The sequence below is a fragment of the Schistocerca nitens genome, chromosome 2 (assembly GCF_023898315.1).
Source record: "Schistocerca nitens isolate TAMUIC-IGC-003100 chromosome 2, iqSchNite1.1, whole genome shotgun sequence".
Lineage (NCBI taxonomy): Eukaryota > Metazoa > Arthropoda > Insecta > Orthoptera > Acrididae > Schistocerca > Schistocerca nitens.
In genome coordinates, this window is record NC_064615.1 from 519,769,465 (window position 1) to 519,797,429 (window position 27,965).

Below are 27,965 nucleotides of genomic sequence, written 5' to 3' on the forward strand. Positions count from 1 at the left end.
GTTGAAACTTACATGCAGAGGTAAGGAATGCTTAAATGTTCACATAATCAAAACTGAAATAGCTTTATAATTTAAGAGATAAGCATTGTTAATGCATTTGGCTGCAATATACTTTCTAAAACACAGTGTGTTTATATTTAAACTTCCACTATTTGATAGGGGACCCCTGAAAAATGAGTGATTGTAGGGTAACGTAACTTCATGGAAATATTTGTGAGGAGTTGGGGAAGAAAAATAATGAACAAACCATTGAAAGAAACACACTTTAATTTCCACATGAGTGGGTAACATCTGTTAATTGTGTACCATGTTTACATTCCAGGTTACAAGCATTGCTCAATGTGAGCACTATCTGCATCCAAGACAGCCTGGAACTGCACTAGAGGCACCATTTTACATTTGTTCACAGCACTTTTTGAATGGTGGCCTACGGAATGTTCAGCTGTTGTGACACTGCTCATGCACTGCTAGAAGACTGCACAATGTGCTGAGCACCCTCAGCCATGGCAACAGTAACTTCTTCACAGTTTGTCATGCAATTGGCAATCAGCCTCTCTCAGGAGCAATACCCAAATTGTCAGTTAATTTAACTTCCGAATCATGTTCTTCAACCCCAGTGTGGAAAGAGGACCTCTCCATATTCCTTTAATGCATCACTACTTGAGAAGAGCAGCAGCACTATTGCTGTTGTTTTGATAACACAGGTTCATGAGTAAAACCCTGCTCACCCCATCCAGACCCATTTTGACTATCTGCATCTGTAATGCACTCTGATGCTTGTGTTTCAACCCTACACTGCCATACCAGTACCGATCCTAACGGTGAGTCATGGCACTAACACTATTAACAATGCCAATCCCGCAGCACACAGTCTCAGCATCATTCCTATAAATTTGGGTACTCATATGGTAAATAGTTTTCCATATACACTGGCTGAAGTGATGAAAATTTAATTATAGCCACCCTGGAGGGGCTGCTATTTCACTATAGTATTTTCCCAACATTTCCTTGACATATGGTTTTGCAGCCATAGTAAATTGTTTAGAATAATGACTGTCCAGCTCCTATTATAAAATCTTTATTGCAATGTGCTGTCTACTGATTTCAGGCAACACATCATTTTCAAGTGAGCACCTTGTAATGCACTGAGGGTATGTGTGGCAAACAGCTTTGTCTGTTGGCACCGTTTGCCAGCTTTTGCTTTACACATGCAGACCAAAGGCTTTCATCTTGAAGTGACTAATGTGTAAGATAAGAACACAAGAGGGAGAAAGGGTGCAGAAAATGTTTAGGGGGTGCTTTCTACACTTGCCCCTCCAGCCATGACTTTCTCTGCTGCCTAGTACAGAATACCCAGAATAACAGCTCTGTATGTGGCAACTGTTATTTGGGTGCTTTCTACACTAACCCCTCCAGCCATGACTTTCTCTGCTGCCTAGTATAGAATACTCAGAATAACAGCTCTGTATGTGGCAACTGTTATTTAGTGCATCCTGTATGCCCACTTTTTTACAATTTCTCTAACTCCCCCTCCACATTGTTTTATATCCTCTCTACTTTGACCATCATCAGTTATTTTGCTCCCCAAATAGCAAAACTCCTTTACTGCTGTAAATGTCTCATTTCCTAATGTAATTCCTTCAGCATCACCCGACTTAATTCGACTACATTTGATTATCCTCATTTTGATTTTGTTGATGTTCATCTTATATCCTCCTTTCAAGACACTATCCATTTTGTTCAACTGCTCTTCTAAGTCCTTTGCTGTCTCTGACAGAATTACAATGCCATCGGCGAACCTCAAAGTTTTTATTTCTTCTCCATGGATTTTAATACCTACTCCGAATTTTTCTTTTGTTTCCTTCACTGCTTGCTCAATATACAGATTGAATAACATCGGGGAGAGGCTACAACCCTGTCTCACTCCCTTACCAAGTCTTGTCTTGTAAAGAAGTAGAATGCAGTACTCATCTTAAGGCAATACAGGGACTTCAGCTGCCATGAAATATATTTGCAGTTACAAATATGGACAACAGTCAGCTCTATAATTGAATGATGACACTGAAAATTTGCACGAGACATGTCATTAACCGTGAAGCATGCTCAGATAGATTAATGGTAAGGTGGCCACTTGTGATAAGCAGCCAGTCCGGGTTCCAATCTTAGACTAGCACAAATTTTCATAGTTCTCATTCCATTATACAGTTGATAGTTGCAGATATTTGCAACTGCAAATACATTTCATGTATTTTGTAGCATCTGTTGTCATCCCATTTTCCCTCAGACATGCAAGCATCATATTTCTGAACGGAACAGGCACTGCATTATCATATTTATCTCCAAAACAAGCAAGTAACTTTCAATTAAAATGTCTCCTCTACACAGGAATATACATAACAGATGTGTGAGTGCAGGTTGTGCACACATGGTGAACAACATATGGAGGTTTGGGTATGGCTGTGAAGCATTCTTGGATAGCCCAATGGTAAGGCGGCCACTCACAATAAGCAGGACATCCAGGTTTGAGTCCTGCTCCAGTGCAAATTTTCATTATCATCATTCCATTATACAGCTGATGGTTGTCCATATTTGAAACTGTGAATACATTCCATTTACCCTTACAAATAGCTAGAAATAGAAATTGGATATGAAGGTGAAAGAAAATGAAATTCTAACCTTTGCCTCTTCTCTGGAAAGGAAGGAAAATTTTACTAAATGATGTACCAGTAGTCAACAGGGAATTGAAATCATTAAGCCTTTCATGTAATAAGGAACAAGAAAGAGGTAGATATGCTGTTGCAAATGACAAAGGAATGTACTGAAAGAGATTAGCTGACAGATGCCACAGTGATAGTAACATGCAACAGGTAACCTATATGTTAAAAGACAAGAACTAACAAGAAAGAAGGAAGCAAGAGGTGGGTTTGACATCTTGCTGACAATGACAATCCAAATTCCCGTTCACCCTCCAGTGAGGAGAGATGCATGCTAGGGTAGTCTGTGCAATTGAACAAAGCCACTGTGCCAGGTTGGCATAGCGGTTAGCACATCTGCCAAGTGAGCAGGAGACCCAGGTTTGAATCCTTGCCTTAGTAAAAAATGTTCAAATGTGTGTGAAATCTTATGGGACTAAGGCCATCAGTCCCTAATCTTACACACTACTTAACCTAAAGTATCCTAAGGACAAACACACACACCCATGTCCGAGGGAGGACTCGAACCTCCGCCGGGACCAGCCGCACAGTCCATGACTGCAGCGCTTTAGACCGCTCGGCTACCCCCCCCCCCCCCCCCCCCCTCCCAGCTTTGCCTCAGTACAAATTTTCATTTGTCACTTCAGTCTTCATCCACACATCATAGATGTTTGAGACTTAAATATGTCTCTGGAAGCATGTAGTCTCGTTTGATTAAAACACCTATGCCTGGGTTCCATGATCCCCAGTTTCATTTGATGCTGAGGTGCCATTCCAATACAGCTGAAGAGGCTCTGCAATGCTGTTGGAGTTTACAGAGAATACCAAGTGGGCTGAGGTGTGAATGGGAATTTGGACTGAGAAGGGAGGCGTGCAAGAATAGTCTGTGCAGTTGTGCAAAGTTACTGTGCCAGAGTGCTGTAGTGGTTAGGACATCTGCCTACTGAGCAGGAGACCCAGGCTCAAATCTCAGCCTTTGAACAAATTTTCATTTGTCGCTTCAGTCTCCATATATATATATATAGCAAGCTATCACTACACTGCTTAATGCTATTCACAATTCTGCCATGTACTTTTAATGGAGTAAATTACTAATAAAGCTGCTACTTTTCAGGGAGGGGGGAGTTACCTGCTGCCTCCCCAGTTTCACTATATTGCTGGTGTCTATCTGCTAATATTAGTAGCTAAATATTTATTTTATTACATCGCTATTTTTCAAAGAAAATATTTTTACATAATTAAACAATGCATTCTATGTACAGTACACTACTGCTTGTTGTCCAGCTTTATAGCAAACATTGCTACTTGCCATGTAGCTAGCAGAACTTTTCAATCCTTGAATCTAGATAATTTGTAAAGAGGGTGGGTAATGTGGTACAATTTTAATTTTGTTTTGAACTGGTAGGGATTCCCAATGTTTCGCTTTATGGTAGCTGAGTGTGTGTCGAATATCTTGCTACTAGAGTACAAGGGGGCAAAATCTATATGAAAATTATTTTTGTATCCTGTATTATGACTGTGTCTAACACAGTTGAGCTGAAAATGGTTTTAATATTTGGGGGAGGGAGGGGGGGGGGACCTTAAATGCTTGCTTTAGGTGCACTGCCAGGAGATAATTTCATATAAGACAATAGTCAGTGAAAATACACAAATAAACCAACTGTTTCCAGTGAATCCTGCAGTTCTTTGGTCACATAATTCAATGACAGGAGGATAACTTGGAAAAGGCGATCATCCAAGGCAAAGTCGAAGAGAAAAGATTGCAAGGAAAACTGCCAAGATGACGGATAGACCAGATAAAGGAGATGACATACCAAACATGGAACCATCTACTTTGTGATGCAGAAGACTGGGAAAAATGGAGACAGACTGTTAACAGGATTGTGTGATGGATCACCAACTTTCAGCTATGAAAGTGGAGTGTTGATGATAGGCTCAGAGCACCTTTCCATATGACATTACTGAATGAAAATATGTCAACTTACTGATGTGTCTCTCACCAAGATTTGAAATTATTCTGTGTGCAAATGTGGCTGAACTAAGTTCTCATAAATTGAGACATCTTAAAATTTTGAAGATTCCACCCTATTTATTATTTCCTCATGACATGTTATGCTTATCATTGGTGTAGTACCCCTAGATGTGCAGAACTAAAGATTTTGTGTCTTTTTAAAAATGAGTGTGGGACCATTCACAGAAAACCAGACAATGATACTTTTAAGAAGATTGTTTAGCATTTATTCTGTTTCTGTGTATATGCTTGAACTGATTACAATATTAGTGCCATATGCAAAAAGAACTAATTCTACTTGTTGTGTATTAGACAGAAGATCATTTACATATATGATGAACAATAGTGGACCAAAGATTGAGCCTTGAGGAACCCCACACATGATCTCTCCAGAGTCAGAATTACGGCTCTGGATTATACTGGTTGGATTACTAAGTACACCTTTTTGCATTATTTTGGTTAGATATGACATTATCCATTGACTGGCTATACCATCAATTCCATAAAACTTCCATTTATCTAGGAGAATGCCGTGATACACACAATCAAATGCCTTACATAAGTTGCAAAAAATACCAACTGGCGCTATTTTATTATTTAACGCTTGTAAAATTTGGTGATTGAACATGTAAATGGCATTCTCAGTAGAGTTACTCTTCTGAAACCCAAACTGTGATTTGCTGAGGATATTATTGTTGCTAAGCATATTTCAGTCTCTCTGAAAAACCACCTTGAGTTAGTGATACTCTATATATTTCTGATAAGACTGAGCTTATTATATGCGAAAAAATCTTTAGTACTCTATTAGAAAACCCATCAAAACCAGATGAGCTTTTATTTTTGTGAGAATGTATAATTTTTTTTTTTTTAATTTGAGAAGAAGAAGTTGGTGATACATTCATATGATTGAATTTTATGAGTGTTACTTTCTCAACATATTGCTGTGATTTTTCTCTTGAACTGTGATATACTTTCTACTATATTTAAAAAATTATTATTAAATATATCTGCTACCTGTTATTCATCAGCTACAGCCATTTTCACTACATTCCACATGTTATCAGAATTACTGATTTCCGACGTTAGGTGCATGTGCCTTGATTTTTTTATAACCTTGAAACTTTGTCCATGTGTTGATTCCCTTTTAACTTGTTATGCAGCTGGACCTCAAGGAATTTTACACAATGTATTTCACTTCATGTATGACCACTAATGTCTGCTTCTAGTACCAAAAGGTTATTAAAACGTGTTTAAACTTACATAATATAAGTATTTGTGTAGTTTTAAATTGTTAGCTGTGGACCAATTGTAAGCCTATTCAGCTATCATCTGAGCTTTGCTGCTAAGCTTGAGTTGTGACATTTGATTAGAATGCTTGTATTATCAACAAAAATTACTGTCTTTGAACTGAATTTTTAAGTCATTCGAAGATAATATAAGTTAGATGCACATTCCACAGATCATGACAGATCATAACGATATGGAATGTGTCATTTTACATTCACATCACAAATTAATTTGTACATGTTTACATTCAGAACATTTTTTATTATTATTACAAAAAGACAAAAGCAATTCCTCCCCACCACATTTACACGTTATAGAGACAGAAATTCTTCTATGTAGGTTAGAGACAAGATCAGACCCAGTACAGATCTTAGCGGTACTCCCCATATTATGCTCCCCCATTCTGAGGTCATTTTCATGCCTGAGATAGGATGCTGTATCACTTAACTTTGCTAAGTAGACTTCTGTGATACACGAAATCAAGGGCTTTGGCAAAGTTACAGAGTATGCCAAAAAGGACCATTTTTTTGTATAGCTCTTCTAAGACTTCATTTATGTGGTCTTGTATTGCCTTCTTTATCGAAAATTCTTTATGAAAACCAAACTGAGAGGTATAAAGTAAATGTAATGCATCTGTATTTGACTCCCCCCCCCCCCCAATCCTCTCCCCCTGAAAACTTTCTATTACGGATACTCATCATAATTAATAATCCAGGTCACTCAGTGTTCTTGAAACTGGTAACTGAAGAAAAACTAACAAAGATTACGAAAAAGCTAAAGGCAAAAAAGACTGCTGGACATAATAAACTCAAGCAGGTGACAGCAGAAATAATTACATCACTACTGAAATTTGTCAACTACCCATTCCAAAAGAAGTTCCTGGTCAACTTAAATTGAGTGGTAAAAAGATGATCCTAATAATTAAAGACAAACAGCTTTAGTAACAGGTTTCTCAAAAATATTAGATATGCTAATGTTCAAGATGATAACTGACAAAAATGGGGCCTATACTCCATTTATTTGTAAATAATGTACATACATGAAAGTGAAATAAGGTACCATATGTAGACGATACAGTATGACCGTGCTGAATATGGCTAGCAATTCTGTGCCACCTGAGAAAAACACTTTCATATGTCATTAAAACATCACAAAGGCTCAAAGAAAATGACTTAATTATTAATCTGAAGAAAAATCTACATGCATGGTTTACAACAATAAATAAAAAGCGGGACACATGGATGTGTATTTTTTGGTTTAGAAGAGGCTGGAAGAAATAACTTCATCTAAATTTTTAAGTATAGTGATAGAGTGTGAGCTACACTGGAAACAGCAGATACAGCACTGTTTGCAATAAGTTGAGTTCAGTGATATTTATAATTAAAGTGATTCAGGTGTTCACTGCATGTCAAAGGCAGGTAGCTGACATTGTGTGGGGTGCACTAGAGGGTTTCTTGAATTATTAAGCAACTCTCCATCCCATCCACACAACATTAGTTGCAGGAAACCCAGAAGCATCAGTGTAAATCCAAAGAAATGCGCAGCACAAATTAGTGTATTAAAATCCTAGTTGTTAACTGGTGAAGCATTTGCAACAAAGTGCTAGAGTTTGAAGCACTTCTAAAGGCAATGGAGCTCACACAATATTAAGTACAGAAAACTGGTTAAAACCAAGAGTTGACAGCAGTGGGATTTTTGGGGGAAATTTAAGTGTGTACCAAAAGGATGGACTAAGGGACATGGAGGTGGTGTATTTGTCATAGTACACAAGAAACTCAAATCCACCAAGACAGAAACTGTGTATGAGATTGTTTGAGGAAGTTAATTGGATCCTTCTATCAACCAACAGACTCATCTCTTGATGTAACCAAAATTTTAGAGGAAACCTCAGTTCATTTGTATGGAAGTTCCCTACCAACTGTAAGCACTGGAGGAGAATTTAACCATCCAACAATCAACTGGGATAATTACAGTTTTTTTTTTAGTGTTGGGTATGATAAGATAGCCTGCGAACATTTAATAAATGCCTCCTTTGAAAACTACTTAGAATAGATAGTTAGGAACCCCAATCATGATGGGAATATATTAGATCTAATGGCAACAAATACAGCTGACCTCTTTGAGGATGTACACATCGAAGTGGTATCAGTAACCAAAAACCCAAATTTTACAAGTAGAAAAATCTGTATCTTCAATAAACTAGACAAAGATGCTTGGTACCATATCTCAAGTTTAAAAGAATAGTTGACCGTGCTCTGGATAGATGGATGGATAGATAGATAGATAGATAGATAGATAGATAGAGAGAGAGAGAGAGAGAGAGATATGAACTCAGTAGAACAGTTCATGATGGGAGGAGCCCTCCATGGTATACAGCCATTGTAGAGAAACTTTTAAAGAACCAGATGGTATTGCATAACAGGTATCAAACAAAGCCTGGACTGTCTAGAAAGATGCTAAAAGAGATGTGTTTGACTGTCAAGATAGCAATGCCTGAAGCCTTCAATGACTACCATACATGAATATTGTTGAATAATCTTCCACAAAACCCAAAGAAATTCTGGTTATATGTGAATGCTGTAAGTGTCCACACACTTATGGATGAGGCATAAACTGAAATTGTAGATAGCAAAACAAAAGCAGAAATTGTTAATTCAGTTTTCAAATGTCCCTTTACAAAAGAAAGCCCAGAAGTATTGCCCCAATTAAGGGACCGATGACTGTAGCAGTCTGGTCCCTTTAATCCAACAAACCAACCTATTGCTCCAATTTAATCCTTGCACCAATGAAACGATGAGTGAAATAGATTCTAGTCTCAGTGGTGTTGAGAAACAGTTTAAATCATAAAAACTGAACAAAGTTCCTGGGCCTGATGGAGTTTCTATTAGATTCTATACCCAATCTGCAGATGAGTTAGCCCCTGCATTAACAAAGGTCTATCATAAGATACCTTGAACAAAAATCTGTGGCCAGTACTTGGAAGAAAGTACAGGTCATAGCCATATAGAAGAAGGATGGCAGAAATGCTTCTCAGAACTAACATTCAGTATCGTTGACATCCATCTGTTGTAGAATCTTAGAACATATTCTGAGCTCAAACACAATGGGGCATCTCAAACAGAATGACTCCTCAATACCAAACAGCACAATTTCGAAAACATCAATAATTTGCAACCCAGCTCATATTTTTTTCACATGACATACTGAAAGCCATGGATCAAGGCAGTCGTCAGGTAGATGCAGTGCTACTCAATTTCTTTAAAGCATTTGACTCAGTACCATACCTACACTTATTCTCAAAAGTACTACTGAATGACTGTTGCTTGGTGAATCAAACGAAATTTGTGACTGGATTGAGGATTTCTTGGTAGGTAAGATGCAGCAAGTTATCTTGGATGGATCGTCATAAACAGATGAAGAGCTAACTTCAGGTGTACTTCAGGTACGTGTGCTGGATCCCTTGTAATTCATGTCATATCTTAATGACCTTGCAGACAGTACAGGGTGTGCATAAAGTCTGGGAACACTTTCTATTATTTATTGCACAAGGACCAAACATTGTTCAGATATCATACACATGTCATTATGAAGAGAAACCCTAAAAGTGGTTTTTTTGTGTGTGTGTGTGTGTGTGTGTGTGTGTACCGCCACAGCATAGTTTGATAATTTTCCGATTGTCAGCGCTAGTTGCAAACATGGCGAGTTCAGGTGCGGAGCGAGCTTTCTGTGTGTTGGAGTTCAACAAAAACAAATGTGCTAAAGCTGTTCAATGGATGTTTAGAACCAAGTATGGTAAGAAGCCACAAACAATGAAGGCCACTTACCACTGGCACAACAAATTAATTACAACGGGTTGCTTGGGCCCGGCAATGAGAAGCAGACATCCCAGTGTGAGTGAAGCGAATGTGGAGTGCATAAGAGAGACATTCGTAAGGAGTCCAAAGAAACTGGCATGTTGTGTATCCTGTGAACTCGAAATGGTTCCAATGACAGTTTGGAAAATCTTGCGACAGAAGCTGTCTATGAAACCATTCAAATTGGAGCTAGTGCAGAAGCTCAATGACGACGACAAAGACAAGAATTTTCAGTTTTGTTCGCAATTGCAACAATTGAATGAGGATGGGGATGTCATTGTTGATCACTTAATTTTTTGTGACGAAGCCACTTTTGACACTAATGGGAAAGTGAACAGGCATAATTGTTGAATCTGGGGTACAAAGCAACCACACGAATGCATTGAATTTGAGTGTGATTCCCCAGAGATAAATGTATTTTGTGCCTTGTCACGTTGAAAACTGTATGGGCCACACTTCTTATCCAAGAGTACTGTCACTGGATATTCCTACTTGGACATGCTGCAACAATGGCTGATGCCTCAAATGCAATCGGACTCTCCCTTCATCTTTCAGCAGAATGGGGCTCCACCACATTTCCATTGTGAATTTCGTGTGTACCTGAACACAGAGCTGCTGCATCGATGGATCGGTCGCGCCACAGAATCGATGGATCGGTCGTGCCACAGAAGGGGACAGCGGTTTCATGAAATGGCCTCCCCAATCACCAGCACTCTCTCCATGTGACTTTTTTTGTGGCAACAAATTAAAAATCTGGTGTATGTACCACCTCTACCATGTAATGTAGCAGAGCTCCAGGAAAGAATACGGGAAGTGACTGCCATGCTGGGACAGGCATGGCAAGAATTCAGTTACCGTATTGACATCTGCCGGGTCACTTATGGTTCACACATTGAACGTTTGACAAAAAACTTTCAGAGTTTCTCTTCAAAATGCAATATGTATGACATCTGTACAATGCTTAATTCTTGTCCAATAAGTAATTGAAAATGTTCCTGGATTTTACATACACCCTGTATTAACAGTAGTCTCAGGCTTTTCTTAGATGATACAGTTATCTATAATGAAGTACATAGAAATTGCACAAATATTCAGTCGTGTCTTGATAAGATTTCAAAGTGATACGACGATTGGGAACTTGCTTCAAATGTTCAAAAATTTAAAATTGTGCCCATCACAAAACAAAACAAAAAAGTAATATTCTATGGCTATGACTACCAGTGAGTCACAATTGGAATTGGGAAACAGATACAAATAACAATCCCTTTTGTAATGACATGAAAGTGAATGATCTCACAGGCTGCCTTGGGTGAGGCAGCTAGCAGACTTCTGTTTATTGACAGAATACTAGGGGAAATGCAATAAGTCTACAAAGGAGATCACATACAAATCACTCATGTGACCCATCTGAGAAGACTGCTCATGCTTGTGGGACCCATACCAGATAGGACTCACAGGGGATACTGAACAAATCCAGAGAAACACAGCACAAAAGGTCACAGGTTTGTCTGACCTGTGAGAGACTTCCCCAGAGATGTTGAAAGAAATGTACTGGCACTCTCTTGAAGATAAGACATAAATCATCTCGACAACACCTACTTAGTTTCAAGAATCAGCTTTGACTGATGACTCTGGGAATATACTGTACAACAACCGCCTACATATCGCTACCACAAGTATCGTGAGGAGAACATCAGACTAATTAATGCATGCACAGAGGTATTTAAACAATCATTCTTCCTGCACTCCATCTGGGAAAAACCCCTAATAACTGGTACAATGGCACACACCCTCTGCCATGCACTTCACAGTAGTCTGCAGAGTATGGATGTAGCTACAATTTCCTCAGCACTACCACGAATTTTTTACGCCATTTATGCAAAATGGACTCAAAGTATGGGGGATTTATACCATCATTAGAATCAAACAAATACAACACAGAAAGAAGCCATTGGCATTATAGTGACGAAGGAGTAAAAAGTATCTCATAGAAATTGTTTAAAAGATATTAATATTTTAACATCTCCACCACTGTATATATCCAGGACAACTGTGAACCCATTACAAGACTCCACAAAACTGGACACCAATGAGGCTGTTCATTGCCATAACACAAGGAACACAAAGCAATTGTTAGGACTTTCACATTCACTTCAGATTTAAAATCGAACCTCAATACTCCAGTATCGAATTAATATAAGCATTGCAAAGGGAATTACAAAACCGTGAGGAATTTCTCTGCAGCCCTAAAAATGTGTGACACAAAAATATTTCTATAATGTGGTGGAGTATATGAGCTTAAGTTAATTGATAACCCTCTAAACAATAAATTTTATGTACCATATTACGGGAGAATGAATTAGCATAAATGTTGTAAGATACCGCTTATCTATGTAGGCCTACATAATGTCACAAAGAGTGACATTCGCGCCCTTATCCCGTATTCTGCATATATATTCCCGAACACTACACACTTCTTTCACATAATGATGATATAATCAATAAAATAACTGCCTACAAATTAATTCATTTTCTTATACTTCCATCCCGCAATTTCTGTAAAAAAAAAAAAAAAAAAAAAAAATGAACGGAAGCTAGTGTAAAGTGAGTATACTGTTTTTGATTAACAGCAAGGCGTTCGTTGTCCCTAATTTTCAAAAGCTGTTTTTTTATTTTGTGGGGGATATAAATTTAGCGTGTCAGTCGAGTCACCAATCAAGGCATTTTCAACAGTATACTTTTAATAGCAATCAACTACCTACATCGTCCCCGAGTCAATGTCAACATTCCATATTTAGCCATATCTAGAATTCATCTGAATGACGTTATTGGTATGAAGCTAAAACCTCGGAACAAATAACTGCGTCGAAAATGGGCATTTTACATTTACAACTTCATAATTTTCCGCTACACTTCTTGCAACAATTACCGTTTAGGGAAAAATAAATAACGATACTAGCAGACGATTGGCAGTGTCACGCCTATTTCGTCCATGTATCGACCAACTTTGCTAGTCAACCACGTACTGACAAGCATAAAGATGGCAACTGTGGTCCACTATGAAACTGAATTTCTTAAGGTGTAGAAATTTTCTTATTCCTTTTTGTAAATGGTTAACTCTCTCGAAAAGCAGCAGGATAATAATGTTTATCTTACCTACTGCATCTGCCATTTTTCGTTGCTCGGAGCAACTGAAAGCTAGCAGGTGATTGGTCACCTTTCGTAGGTGGCAACTGCTGCTATGGCAACGGTTGTCACGCGTATAAACAGTTGAGGACTTGTAAGCGTGAAACCAAGTGCATAGAAGAGTTGTTGGTTGTGAAGTATATTTTAAAATATAATATTTACGAATCGTTCGTACTAATAATGTCTGTTACCACACGTATGTCCTTGGCAATGGGAAAGCATGTAAGGACACTGAGGAGTAAACTGTAACAATTAATTTGTGTATCTCCACAGACGCTATGTTCCATTTTGCAGTCATATGTGTTTTGCCACGTCAATCTATTACATCTGTTTGTTTCTTATGCATGTAGTAATCATACAAAGTGCACATTGTCATTATGTATTAAACATATGTTCATAAACGTGTAGTGTCACCAATTTAGTAAGAGCACTGCACCAACTACGTTATATCGTGAAGGCTAACGTCTGGCTTTTCTTAGTCTTCTTTTCAGGCAGAAGCTTCAACTTTGACCAATCAAATACATAGCAGTTTTCAATACAACGCCACATGCTCGTGTATCATTGGTATATATTACTATAAAAGCAGCTTTAAATGTATTCCGATACTATTTGCAATGTACTGTTGGTTCTATTTATTTGTTTCCAGTTATCGGTCAGTCGTAATCTATTAAAATTCAGTTTTAAAATGACAGTTATTTTATAAAAATGAGCCTAATTAAAGTGATACATATAAGTAATAAAGGAAACAGTTCTCTTTTGATTTGATTTTACATGTTTTTTTTTAGAGCCCCGCGTCATTGAAACGACTATTAAACAAACTGATGCTGGCAACTCTTATGAACAAGAACTATCAAAAGTACTGCAAGATCATTATTTCCTCTTTGTTGCAGAAAAAATTTCCAACTTACTTCGATCGTCTTTGCGTATGAATTACGTGTATGTTGCAGGCTGTAGCTCCAAGGAAAAGGAAATAATAATAATAATAATAATCATGGATGGAGAGTCATCATAAGGTGTAGAAGTAACTTCAGGTGTGCCCCAGGGAAGTGTATTGGGACCCATGCTGTTCAGGTTGTATATTAATGACCTCGTGAACAATATTGATAGTAACCTCAGACTTTTTGCAGATGGTGCAGTTATCTGTAATGAAGTACAGTTTGAAGGACCTGCATTCAGACCTTAATAAGATTTAAAAGTGGTGCAAAGAATGACAACTTGCAGATGACTATAATATCAATTGGCTGTAGTTGGAATCAGCCAACTCGTACAAATATCTGGGTGTAACACTTTATAGGGATACGAAATTGAATGATGACAGTCTCAGTTGTGGGTGAAGCTGACAGTAGACTTTGGTTTGTTGGTAGAATCCTCTGGAAGTGCAATCAGTATATAAAGGAGGTTACTTACAAATCACTCATGTGTCTCCTTTATAGAATATTATTCAAGTGTGTAGGACCCTTACAAAATGTGTCCAACAGGGGATATTGAACATATACAGAGGAGGACAGCATAAATGGTTACAAGTTTGTTTGACCCGTGGGAGAGTGTTACAGTAATCCTGAAGAAACTGAACCTCAGACTCTTGAAGATAGGAGTAAACTATCCTGAGAAAATCTACTAACAAAGTTTCCAGAACCAGATTTAAATGATGACTCTAGGAATTTAACAACCCCCTATGTATCGCTCACATAGGGGTAGTGAGGATAACATTAGAGTAATTATGGCACACATAGAGGCATTCAGACAATTATTCCTGCCATGCTCCATGTATGAATTGAACAGAAAGAAACTATTAACTGATACACTGTAACATACTGTCTGCCATGCACTTTGTGGTGGTTTGCATATGGAACGTGCCAGGTTAATAAAATGTGTCTATACAAGTTATTACATTACACAAAATATTACATGACACTTAATATTTTTAATTTTTTTTTATTTTTGTGGGGGTTGAGGAAATTACCCACTTACTATATCCAAAAATTCATCTAATGAGTTATCTGTCAGACTTTTGATGTTATTAGGTAAGTGACCAAAGACTTTTGTGGCAGCATAATTCACCCCCTTCTGAGCCAAGGTTAGATTTAACCTTGAGTAGTGAAGATCATCCTTTCTCCTAGTGTTGTAGCCATGTGCACTGCTATTACTTTCTAATCATATTTGTTCTGAGCATCGTATCCTGTCTTTCCCTGAAATAAACAAGGATAAAAATAAACATAAGTAGAAATAAACAAATGACAAGGTTAAAGTATTTTGTTCCAAGAACAGAAACTTCTATCTAATTCAGTACATGAGCTGTAATCAAGAGTTACAACATTGTTTTCTCAAGTTTGGTCAAATATGTACAAGAAGTGAAACATTATAAGAATAAAGTGGAAACAATCTTGTACATTGTTAAAAAAGGTTGAATAATTAAATGAATTTTGCTGGTAGTAACCTTCTCAGAAATGATAACACATTAAAGTTAATGGCCAATGAATACTTCCTCACAGTGGTGACAGACATTGCACCTACCAATAAACAATCAATTACAGATGCATTAGATTTACTCTTCCAAACACTATCTTCAAAAATACGCCTCTAATGAGTTAACAAAAATTATTGTCACTATAAACTGCCATGCTTGTGATTGACAATATATCTAGCAGAGTATTAAAACATTGTGCTGCCTTAATAAAACCACCTATAGTTGATTCGTGGGATATTTTCTATCAGATTTATATTATTAAAAATAAGCTTTCACCTCTAGTTATCGGTCTTGTTCACTCTTTCAGGTCTCAACATTTTCACTGTAGAAAGCGGTCATCATGAAACAAAATATTGGTTATTTGAAGTGTAACTTAATAACTGGCTCTCAGTTTTGCTATCATAAATGCTGTCAAAAGCAAGAAACATTTACGATCAAGCAAATGTAGTGTTGGTAGAGCTAAACCCCAGACACTATTATCTTTAGGGGAAAGTGATTTACAGCTTTTAAATGCGTTTTGAACTGTATTATTTTTCTGAATATGTCACATCTGTATTGGGACACTACCAGTTCTGGTCAGACAACAGACCAATATCAGGCATTAAGGAACAAACATGATCATTGGTAAAGATTTTTCCGACTTGTTGTTGTTGTTGTTGTTGTTGTTATTGTCGTGGTCTTCAGACCAGAGACATATTTGCTGCAGCTCTCCACGCTACTGTATCCTGTGCAAGCCTCATCATCTGCGAATAACTGCTGCAACCTACATGTTTCTGAATGTGCTTAGTGTATTCATCTCTTGGTCTCCCTCTACGATTTTTACTCCACACACTACTCTCCAGTACTAAATTGGTGATCCCTTGATGCCTCAGAAAATGTTCTGGCAACCAGTCCTTTCTTCTAGTCAGGTTGTGTCACAAATTCCTCTTCTCCCCAATTCTATTCAGTACCACCCATTGGTTACTTGATCTAACCATATACTAATCAGCATTCTTCTGTAGCACCATATTTCAAAAGCTTTTAATCTCTTTTTGTCTACACTGTTTATCGTCCATGTTTCGCTTCCATACATTGCTATACTCCATACAAATACTTTCAGAAAAGACTTCCTTGACACTTAAATCTATACTCGATAACAAGTTTCTCTTCGTCAGAAATGCTTTCCTTGCTGCAGCCAGTCTACATTTTATATCCTCTCTACTTCGACCATCAGCAGTTATTTAGCTCTCCAAATAGCAAAACTCATTTACTACTTTAAGCGTCTCATTTCCTAATCTAATTCCCTCAGCATCACCTGATTTAATTCGACTACATTCCGTTATCCTCGTTTTGCTTTTGTTGATGTTCATCTTATATCCTTCTTTCAAGACACTGTCCATTCCATTCGGCTGCTCTTCCAGGTCCTTTGCTGTCTCTGGCTGAATTATTATGTCATCGGCAAACCTCAAAGTTTTCATTTCTTCTCCTTGGATTTTAATTCCTACTCTGAATTTTTCTTTTGTTTCCCTTACTGCTTGCTCAATATACTGATTGAATAACATCGTGGAGAGGTTACAACCCTGTCCCACTCCCTTCCCAACCACTGCTTCCCTTTCATGCCCCTCGACTCTTATAACAGCCATATGGTTTCTGTACAAATTGTAAATAGCCTTTCGCTCCCTGTATTTTACCCCTGCCACCTTCAGAATTTGAAAGAGAGTATTCCAGTCAACATTGTCAAAAGCTTTCTCTAAGTGTACAAATGCTAGAAATGTAGGTTTGCCTTTCCTTCATCTATTTTCTAAGATAAGCCGTAGGATCAGTATTGCCTCACATGTTCCAACATTTCTACAGAATCCAAAGTGATCTTCCCCGAGGTTGGCTTCTACCAGTTTTTCCATTCGTCTGTAAAGAATTCGCGTTAGTATTTTGCAGCTGTATCTGATAGTTTGGTGATTTTCACATCTGTCAACACCTTCTTTCTTTGGGATTGGAATTATTATATTCTTCTAGAAGTCTGAGGGTATTTTGCTTGTCTCATACATCTTGCTCACTCATCAGATTGTAGAGTTTTGTCAGGGCTGGCTCTCCCAAGGCTATCAGTAGTTCTAATGGAATGTTGTCTACTCCTGGGGCCTTGTTTGGACTTAGGTCTTTCAGTGCTCTGTCAAACTCTTCACACAGTATCATATCTCCCATTTCATCTTCATATACATCCTCTTCCATTTCTATAATATTGTCCTCAAGAACATCACCCTTGTATAGACCCTCTATATACTCCTTACACCTTTCTGCCTTCCCTTCTTTGCCTGGAACTGGGTTTCCATCTGAGTTCTTGATATTCATGCAAGTGGTTCTCATTTCTCCAAAGGTCTCTGTAGGCAGTGTCTATCTTACCCCTAGTGATATACGCCTCTACATCCTTACATTTGCCCTCTAGCCTTCCCTGCTTTGCCATTTTGCACTTCCTGTCATTCTCATTTTTGAGACGTTTGTATTCCTTTTTGCCTGCTTCATTTACTACATTTTTGTATTTTCTCCTTTCATCAATTAAATTCAATATCTCTTCTGTTACCCAAGGGTTTTTATTAGCCCTCGTCTTTTTACCTACTTGATCTTCTACTGCCTTCACTGTTTCATCTCTCAAAGCTATCCATTCTTGTCAGTCATTCCCTATTGCTCTCCCTGAAACTCTCTGCAACCTCTGGTTCTTTCAGTTTATCCAGGTCCCATCTTCCTAAATTCCCAGCTTTTTGCAGTTTCTTCAGTTTTAATCTACAGTTCATTACCAATAGATTGTGGTCAGAGTCCACATCCCCCCCTTGAAATGTCTTAAAATTTAAAACCTGGTTCCTAAATCTCTGTCTTACCATTATATAATCTATCTGAAACCTTTCAGTATCTCCAGGCTTTTTCCATGTATACAACCTTCTTTTATGATTCTTGAACCAAGTCTTAGCTATGATTAAGTTATGCTCTGTCAAAAATTCTACGAGACGGCTTCCTCTTTCTTTCCTTACCCCCATTCCATATTCACCTACTACGTTTCCTTCCCTCCCTTTTCCTACTATCGAATTCCAGTCTCCCATGACTATTAAATTTTCATCTCCCTTCACTATCTGAATAATTTCTTTTATCTCATCATACATTTCATCAATATCTTTGACATCTGCGGAGCTCGTTGGCATATAAACTTGTACTACTGTGGTAGGCGTGGGCTTCGTATCTATCTTGGCCACAATAATGCGTTCACTATGCTATTTGTAGTAGCTTACCCGCATTCCTATTTTGTTATTCATTATCAGACCTACCCCTGCATTACCCCTATTTGATTTTGTATGTATAACCCTGCATTCACCTGACCAGAAGTCTTGTTTCTCCTGCCACTGAACTTCACTAATTCCCACTATATCTAACTTTAACGTAGCCATTTATCTGACCTACTTGCCCAATTAAGGGATCGGACATTCCGTGCTCCGACCCGTAGAATGCTGTTTTTCTTTCTCCTGATAACAATGTCCTCCTGAGTAGTCCCTGCCCAGAGATCCAAATGGGGGACTATTTTACTTCCGGAATATTTTACCCAAGAGGACACCATCATCATTTAACCATACAGTAGAGCTGCATGCCCCCGGGAAAAATTACGGCTGTAGTCTCTTGCTTTCAGCCATTCACAGTACCAGCACAACAAGGCTGTTTTGGTCAATGTTACAAGCCAGATCAGTAAATCCTCCATACTGTTGCCCCTGCAACTACTGAAAAGGCTGCTGCCCCTCTTCAGGAACCACATGTTTGTCTGGCCGCTCAACAGATACCACTCCATTGTGGTTGCACCTACGGTACGGCTATCTGTATCGCTGAGGCATGCAAGCCTCCCCATCAACGGCAAGGTCCATGGTTCATGGAGCGGTCGAGTACGGTATATGCTCCAAAATCCTACTGCAAATTGAGGTCAGTGATATGGGCCTGTAATTCAATGGGTTACTCCTATTTCCTTTCTTGAATATTGGTGTGACCTGTGCTACTTTCCAATCTTTAGGAACAGACCTTTTGTCAAGTGAGCTGTTGTATATGATTGCTAAGAAAAGTGCTATTGTGTCTGCATACTCTGAAAGGAACGTGATTAGTATTCCATCTGGAATGGAAGACTTGTCTTTCTTAAGTGATTTGAGTTGTTTCACAACACCTAAGATATCTACTTTTATGTCACTCATGCTAAAAGCTGTTTTGGTTTCGAATTCTGGATTATTTACTTGTTCTTTTGTGAAGGAATTATGGAAAACTGTATTTAGTAACTCTGCTTTAGTGGCACCATCATCGGTAACATTTCCATCGCTATTGCGCAATGACGGTATTGACTGTTTTTTGCCTCTGGTGTACTTTACATACGACCAGAATTTCTTTGGGTTTTCTACCATATTTTGAGACAATATTTCATTGTGGAAACTATTAAAAGCATCTCGCATTGATGTCCACACTAAATTTCGAGCTTCCGTGAAACTTAGTCAGTCTTGGGGATTTTGCGTTCTTCTGAATTTGGCATGCTTTTTTCGTTGCTTCTGCAACAGTGTTCTGACATGTTTTGTGTACCATGGTGGATCAGCCCCGTCCCTTATTAACTTACGCTGTATGAATCTATCTGTTGCTGTCGGTACTGCATCTTTGAATTTGTCTCACATCTTCATCAGCAGATGGAAGAGTTTTGTCACGTCTGGCTCTCCCAAGGCTTTCAGTAGTTCTAATGGAATGTTGTCTGCTGCTGGGGCCTTGTTTCTACTTGTGTCTTTCAGTGCTCTGTCAAATTCTTCATGCAGTATCTTATCTCCCACTTCATCTTCATGTACGTCCTCTTCCATTTCCATAATATCGTCCTCAAGTACATTGCCCTCATATAGGGCCTCTATATACTCCGTTCACCTTTCTGCTTTCCCTTCTTTGCTTAGGACTGGTTTTCCATCTGAGCCCTTGATATTCGTGCAGGTGGTTCTCTTTTCTCCAGAGGTCTCTTTAATTTTACTGTAGACAGTGTCTATCTTATCCCTAGTAATACATGCTTCTACATCCTTACATTTTTCCTCTAGACATCCCTGCTTAGCCGTTTTTCACTTCCTGTCAGTCTCATTTCTGAGACATTTATATTCCTTTTCACCTGCTTCATTTACTGCATTTTTATATTTTTTCTCATTTCATCGATTAAATGCAGTATGTCTTGTGTTACCCAAGGAATTCTACTAGCCCTCATCTTTATACCTACTTGATCCTCTAGTGCCTTCACACTCAAAGCTACCCATTCTTCTTCTACTGCATTTCTTTCCTCTGTTCTTGTCAACCATTCCGTAATGCTCTCTCTGAAACTCTCTACAACCTCTGGTTCTTTCAGTTTATCCAGGTCCCATCTCCTTAAATTCCTACCTTTTTGCAGTTTCTTCAGTTTTAATCTACAGTGCATAACCAATCAGTTGTGGTCAGAATCCACATCTGCCCCCAGAAATATCTTACAATTTAAAATCTGGTTCCTAAATCTCTGTCTTAGCATTATATAAGCTATCTGAAACCTTCCAATGTCTCCAGGCCTCTTCCATGTATACAACCGTATTCCATGATTCCTAAACCAAGTGTAGGTATGATTAAGTTATGCTCTGTGCAAAATCCTACCAGGCACCTTCCTCTTTCATTCCCCACCCCATTCCATATTCACCTACTACTTTTACTTCTCTTCTTTTTCCTACAATCAAATTCCAGTCCGCCATGACTATTAAATTTTCATCTCCCTTAACTGTCTGAATAATTTCTTTTATTGCATCATATGTTACTTCAATCTATTCATCATCTGTGGAGTTAGTTGGCATGTAAACTTGTACTACTGTGGTAGGCGTGGGCTTCGTGTCTATCTTGGCTACAATAATGCATTCACTATGCCGTTCACAGTAGCTTAGCCATGTTCCTATTTTTTTATTCATTAGAAAACCTATCCTGCATTACTGTTATTTGATTTTGTATTTATAACACTGTATTCACCTGACAAGAAGTCATGTTCCTCCTGCCATTGAACTTCACTATTCCCACTATATCTAACTTTAACCTATCCATTTGCCTTTTTAAATTTTCTAACCTGCCTACCCGATTAAGGGATCTGACATTCGATGCTTCGACCCGTAGAACGCCAGTTTTGTTTCTCTTGATAACATCATCCTCCTGAGTAGTCACTGCCCGGAGATCCGAATGAGGGACGCTTTTACCTCCAAAATATTTTATGCAAGAGGACGCCATCATCATTTAACCATACAGTAGAGCTGCACGCCCTCGGGAAAAATTACGGCTCTAGTTTCCCCTTGCTTTCAGCCATTTGCAGTACCAGCACAGCAGGACCATTTTCGTTTATGTTACAAGGCCAGATCAGTCAATCATCCAGACAATTGCCCCTGCAACTACTGAAAAGGATGCTGGCCCACACATTTGTTGTCTGGCCTCTCAACAGATATCCCTCCATTGTGGTTGCATGTACAGTACAGCTATCTGCATCGCTGAGGCACGCAAGCCTCTTGCTTCCTGAGGATGGTCTTTTATTCAACGAAAACAGCTAAAGAAGTAAAGAAGTGACATACAGCTGCTGTAACAGAATGTGACTTTTGAAAACCAAAAATTGTCTTGTTAATATATTTTGTTCCCCTCATAGGGCATTTTAGCATTCAAATTGGAAAGCAGCGGATCACAGTCATAGAGTGCTGCATAGAAAGGATATAGGGGCACCTTTACGGAACTGTGTCAAAATAATGTCTTCAATCCTTTTCTGTTGCTTCCTTATTCTGCCCTTACTGCTTTGCAGAAAAGAGCCACTCCAACACCTTGGAACAGAGATTCTATCATCAATTACCAACACATCTTAAATATGGCAGCAGCATACATATCAGCCATCTGTTCGTTATTCTCCTAAGGACTACCTGCTGCACAAGGGAGCCATGACAACAGTGTAAAATTTGTCTGTGGTCAAGGAAAGCCATGATAGCTTGCCGATTCTACGTTCAGTTTTTCATGACATAGCTGAAAGAAGAACTCGAAAGAACAGAGCCATCTGTTGATCCAAATGCCAGTAAAAAAAACCAGATACCATTTTCTGCACTAGAAGAGAGGGAAAAGAGAAGGAAATTTTAAGATCAAAACATCCTCTTCCAGAAATGAGACTTTTCCCGAGTCTACCGAGCGAGGTGGCGCAGTGGTTAGCACACTGGACTCTCATTCGGGAGGACGACGGTTCAATCCTGTCTCCAGCCATCCTGACTTAGGTTTTCCGTGATTTCCCTAAATCGTTTCAGGCAAATGTCAGGATGGTTCCTTTGAAAGAGCATGGCCGATTTCCTTCCCCATCCTTCCCTAACCCGAGCTTGCGCTCCGTCTCTAATGACCTCGTTGTCGATCGGACGTTAAACACTAACCTTCTCGTCCTTCCCGAGTCTATGAGTGCAACATAGCACCATGGGCAGCCACCAAGCTGCAAATTCTGCATTCCAAGTGAATTAGCTGCACAATAACATGACAAACTGGAGGGATGAGTATAACCTTGGTTCAATCCTAGGCTGCTAAAAGTTTATTCTGCTGGCCAATTTGAGGTTGATTTTGAGAGGTTTTTCACGTTTATTTAGTTGTATTTTGGCACTGGACTACACTTATCCTAACCAACCTATAAAGAAATGTAAGTTTTGAAATACATTTTGCTCAACTTCAGTTATGCCAGTCAACAATAAAAAATAGACATAATAATGCAATAAATCCATTAAAGTGAGGCAAAGTTTGATAAGTGAATCAAGTGCTACAGATGGCATATAAATTGAATAAGCCTTTTTTAAAAGTATACTCACTATTTTTTCCAACTCGAATGATATTTGTATGGCATTTTTATTGATACCCGGCAGTATTTTGTCAATCAGTCTGACGTCTTTCCATTTCAGATTTTTAATTTTCAATTTCAACCTAACATTTTGGGAGTGGGAATAAATTACTTTTGTGAACATTTTCTTGCTTTACTTAATAATTAATTGGATTCCCTGGCTGTAATCATACAAGGATGTAATTTCAGATTGTTAAATCAGAAATAGGGCATCCGTATTCATATTGGTAATGCAAAAAATGTACTTTGTGAATGCTATGGAAATATACTTAACGTATAAGTACCAAAGTAATCTACTTTAAAAATGCAAAATACATAACTATCAGTATTTTTAGATACAATACTTCTTGTCAGATTTAGTTTATGGGGCACTACACATTTCCAAACTTACTGAATCAGTTATACAAAAAATGAACACACATACTTCTTGGGTTTGCTGCCAGATTGTATTGTGTAAATCCTACAATATTTCATTGATGCAGCTGCTCGACATCTTTAGGTAGTGGTAATTGCTGCTGTCACTGCTGCAAGGTACGACATGATAATCAGATGGTGGCATCAAAATTTATCAGGCCGAGAGCAGGCAATACGCATGCATAGGAAGACACTTGCAAGTGGAGGAAAGCAGCACTTCTAGTGCCCCCTGCTAGGAGACGCAGAAAGGCCTTGCGCGTGTGCACTGTGAGCAAGGACTGCGCTGCTGGATGCTCCCGTGGTTAAAAACTGAATTAAATCTCAGCAGTGTGCTTCACAGAATCATGGAAGTTCTTGTTTTTCCTGTTTTGGTTTAATGGCAGCTATTACTGGATTTCAGGCAGCATTTGATTGAAAACCTGCATTTCTGTGATAAGATTATCTGCCATACGGATATGTATGGCCTCCTCAATGACACAGTCCCAGAAAGATGACGCTGGGGATAAAATGTCCGTCTTTTTGCGAAACATGCAATGCCCCATGTCCAGGCAATGCCCCACTATCGCTGATTTTTCAGGCAGCCCCAGGGGTGTATGACAATGATGTTCAATGCAACATTCCTTCATGGTCTGGCATGTCTTCTCAGTATAAGGTTTTCCACGTTGGTATGAGATCTTATACACGCCACACTTTCTAAAGCCAAAGTCATCTTTGACCGAGCACAATAAATTCCTCAATTTTGCTGGTGGCCGAAAAACATACTTGATGTCATGCCTTTTGAGGATTCTTTTTATTCTTGAAGGCATGCCATAAAATAGGGAAAGAATGTCATTGCAGTGGCTGCCTCCACATATTTTTTTACATTCCTGCTTTTAATTTACTTGGCATGGAATGCATGGTGTATCTGTCTATTGGAATAGCCATTCTGCTGGAATACTGTTCTTGGGTGTTGTAGCTCACCAGGCAGACTGCTGGCCTCTAAGAACACATGTGCTCTATGTACCAAAGAGTATAAGACACTACAGCATTGTGCAGGGTGATGACAACTCATGACCTGCAAATATAGCTCCATGGGAGATGGTTTGCGATAGACACTATGTCCCAGTGTGCCAAGGCTTTTCTTCTCACCATGACATCCAAGAATGGTAAAATGCAATCATTTTCCACTTCCATTGTGAACTATATATTGGGATGGAGTAAGTTCAGATGCGGGAGAAACACAGGTAATGTCTCTATTCCATAGGGCCATACCACAAATGTATCGTCTACGTACTACTAGAAGCAGGAAGGTTTGAGACTTCCTGACAGTAGTGCTTTTTCCTCAGAGTCAGCCATAAAATAGTTGGCTACCATGGGAAACAGAGGACTTCCCATGGCAACACCATCCACTTGTTCAAAATACTGGTCATTGAATAAGAAATAAGTTGAGCTTAGCACATGTTTGCACAATGCCACGTCTTTCTGAAACTGACAGCTGATAAGTTCTAATGAGTCTGCAGAGGTACTTTTGTAAATAAAGATACAATGTCAAAGCAGACAAAGACCTCATCATTTTACCTGCTGACATGTGAATGCCATCATCCTCCTCTCATGAGCTGAATACAGTAGCAAGATGGAGGCACTGCTTGACAATCCTGCTTAGTATGATTATAGGAGGATCCGACTGGCAAGATCCTGTGGAAAACACAAGACCTTCTCGAGAAGAGTTCTCTTCCATCTAAAGTGATTAAGAGCCTACACTGACAGGCTGATGTCCTCCCAAGACTGTATGCCGTGCTGAAGATACAGAAGGATGCTCCCACCTATTTTCTGGCCAAATATCTCACCACACTGTTGGGGCCTTTCTAGTGTGACCACAATATCTGGAATTCAAAGGGTTTCATAGGATGCCTGAAGACACTTAAAGCTATAACCGTCAGATCTTTTGGTTGCCTTTGATGTTGTATCTTTATTTACAAAACTCGTTAGAGCTTATCAGCAGTCATTTTGAGAAAGACACTGTGGCATTGTGCAAACATGTGCTTACCTCAACATATTTCTTATTCAGTAACCAGTATTTTGAGCAAGTGGACGGTGCGCCATGGGAAACCCTCTGTCTCCCATGGTAGCCAACTATTTTATGGAAGACTTTGAGGAAAACTCACTGCAGTCAGAAAGTCTCAAATCTTCCTGCTTCTGGCGGTATGTAGACGATAAATTTGTGCTGTGGCCTCTTGGAATAGAGACATTACCTGTGTTTGTCCTGCATTTGAACCTGCTCCGTCCCAATGTACAGTTCAGAATGAAAGTGGGAAAAGATGATATTTTACCATTTATGGATGTCATGGTCAGAAGAACAGCTGATAGTGCTCTGGGACATTGTATCTATCACAAACCAACTGACACAGAGCTATGTTCGCAGGCCACAAGCTGTCATCTCCCTACACCGTACAGTAGTGTGTTATACTCTTTGGTGCATAGAGCACACATGGTCTTTGAGGACAACAGTCTATCTGGTGAGCTACAAAATGTAAGAATGATATTCCAACAGAATATCTACTTCGATAGACAGACACACCACACATTCCGTTCTAAGCAAATTCAAAGCAGGGATGTAAATGGGGATGTGGAGGCAGCCATCGCAATAGTGTTCTTGCCGCATTTTGGTGGCATGCCTTCAAGAACAGAAAGAATCCTCAAAAGGCATTATATCAAGTGTGTTTTTCAGCCTTCAGCAAAGTTGAGGAATGTATTGTGCTTGGTCAAAGATGATTATGACCTCAGGAAGTGTGGTGTGCATAAGATCCCGAACTGTGCAGAAATGTTGCATCAAACACCATCATCATACATGCCTGGGGCAACCTAAATAAATCAGTGGTAGTGGAGCATTGCCCAGACATGGGGCATCGCGTGTTGTATGAGAATACGGAAATTTTATCCCCAGTGCCATCTTTCGGGGACTGTGCTGTTAAGGTGGCCATACATATCTGTACGGTGGAAAATCTTATCAACAGGGATGCAGGTTTTCAGTCAAGTGCTGCCTGGAATCCAGCACTGGCTGCCATTAAATCAAAACAGGGAAAACAAAAACTTATGATTCTTGATAAAAAGTTTTGAACTTTGTCCTCCCTTGGAGAAATTCCTGTGGAAACCTATAGTGGTAGAGAAGCTAGAAAAGCTGAAAGGAGAATGGAAAGACTTAGTTTAGATATAGTAGGCATCAGTGAGATGAAATGGAAAGAAGATAAGAATTTCTAGTTATACATATATATGTAATATCAATGACAGCAGAAAACAGTGTGATGGGAGTAGGATTCATTATGAATAGGTTGGTATATGCAGACATCACAAGTAGAAGAGGAAGATACAGAGAAAGTATTTGAGGATACTGAAGGAGAAAATCAGGATGTAAAGAGACATAGCAATCTAATAATCATGATGATTGGAACGTGATAGTAGGGGAAGTAACAAAAGACAGAGCGATAGGAAAATATGTGCTCAGTAGTAGGAATGAGAAGGCAGAAAGACTAATTGAGTTCTTTATTAAATTTCGGCTAGAAAAATACGCTGTCCAAAAATCACAAGAGGTGGAGTTATACTTGGAAAAGGCCTGGAAACACGGGAGGCCTTCAGCTGTATTACATACTGGTCAGACACAGAGTACAAACTCTAATATTGGATTGTATGGCATACCTAGGAGCAGGTATCACAGTTTAGTAATGTTGAAGAATAGGCTGAAGTTGAAGAGAACTATCCAGAAGAATCAATATGGCAGGAAGTGGGATACTGAACTATTGAGCAGTATGAGATGTGTTTGAAGCTCTTTGAGGCTATGGATTGTTGTTGTTGTTGTTGTGGTCTTCAGTCCTGAGACTGGTTTGATGCAGCTCTCCATGCTACTCTATCCTGTGCAAGCTTCTTCATCTCCCAGTACCTACTGCAACCTACATCCTTCTGAATCTGCTTAGTGTATTGATCTCTTGGTCTCCCTCTACGATTTTTACCCTCCACGCTGCCCTCCAATGCTAAATTTGTGATCCCTTGATGCCTCAAAACATGTCCTACCAACTGATCCCTTCTTCTAGTCAAGTTGTGCCACAAACTTCTCCCCAATCCTATTCAATACCTCCTCATTAGTTACGTGATCTACCCACCTTATCTTCAGCATTCTTCTGTAGCACCACATTTCGAAAGCTTCTATTCTCTTCTT

The 27,965-nt window shown here is 39.0% G+C and overlaps 2 protein-coding genes across 3 annotated transcripts in view; one reads left to right on the plus strand and one right to left on the minus strand.

Annotated features, from left to right (window-relative positions):
• The window catches only part of LOC126236501 (uncharacterized), a 314,789-nt gene extending 301,765 nt beyond the window's left edge, over window positions 1–13,024 (minus strand). The window contains exon 1 of the mRNA XM_049945857.1: window positions 13,002–13,024. Within this exon, the coding sequence (XP_049801814.1) occupies window positions 13,002–13,017 (16 nt within the window). The 5' untranslated portion in view covers window positions 13,018–13,024. The remainder of the gene's footprint in view (window positions 1–13,001) is intronic.
• LOC126236502 (enoyl-CoA hydratase domain-containing protein 3, mitochondrial) overlaps window positions 12,899–27,965 on the plus strand; it is a 130,564-nt gene continuing 115,497 nt past the window's right edge. For both annotated transcript variants that reach the window (XM_049945858.1, XM_049945859.1), the window contains exon 1: window positions 12,899–13,253. In XM_049945858.1, coding sequence (XP_049801815.1) covers window positions 13,212–13,253 — 42 coding nt within the window. In that variant the 5' untranslated portion in view covers window positions 12,899–13,211. The remainder of the gene's footprint in view (window positions 13,254–27,965) is intronic.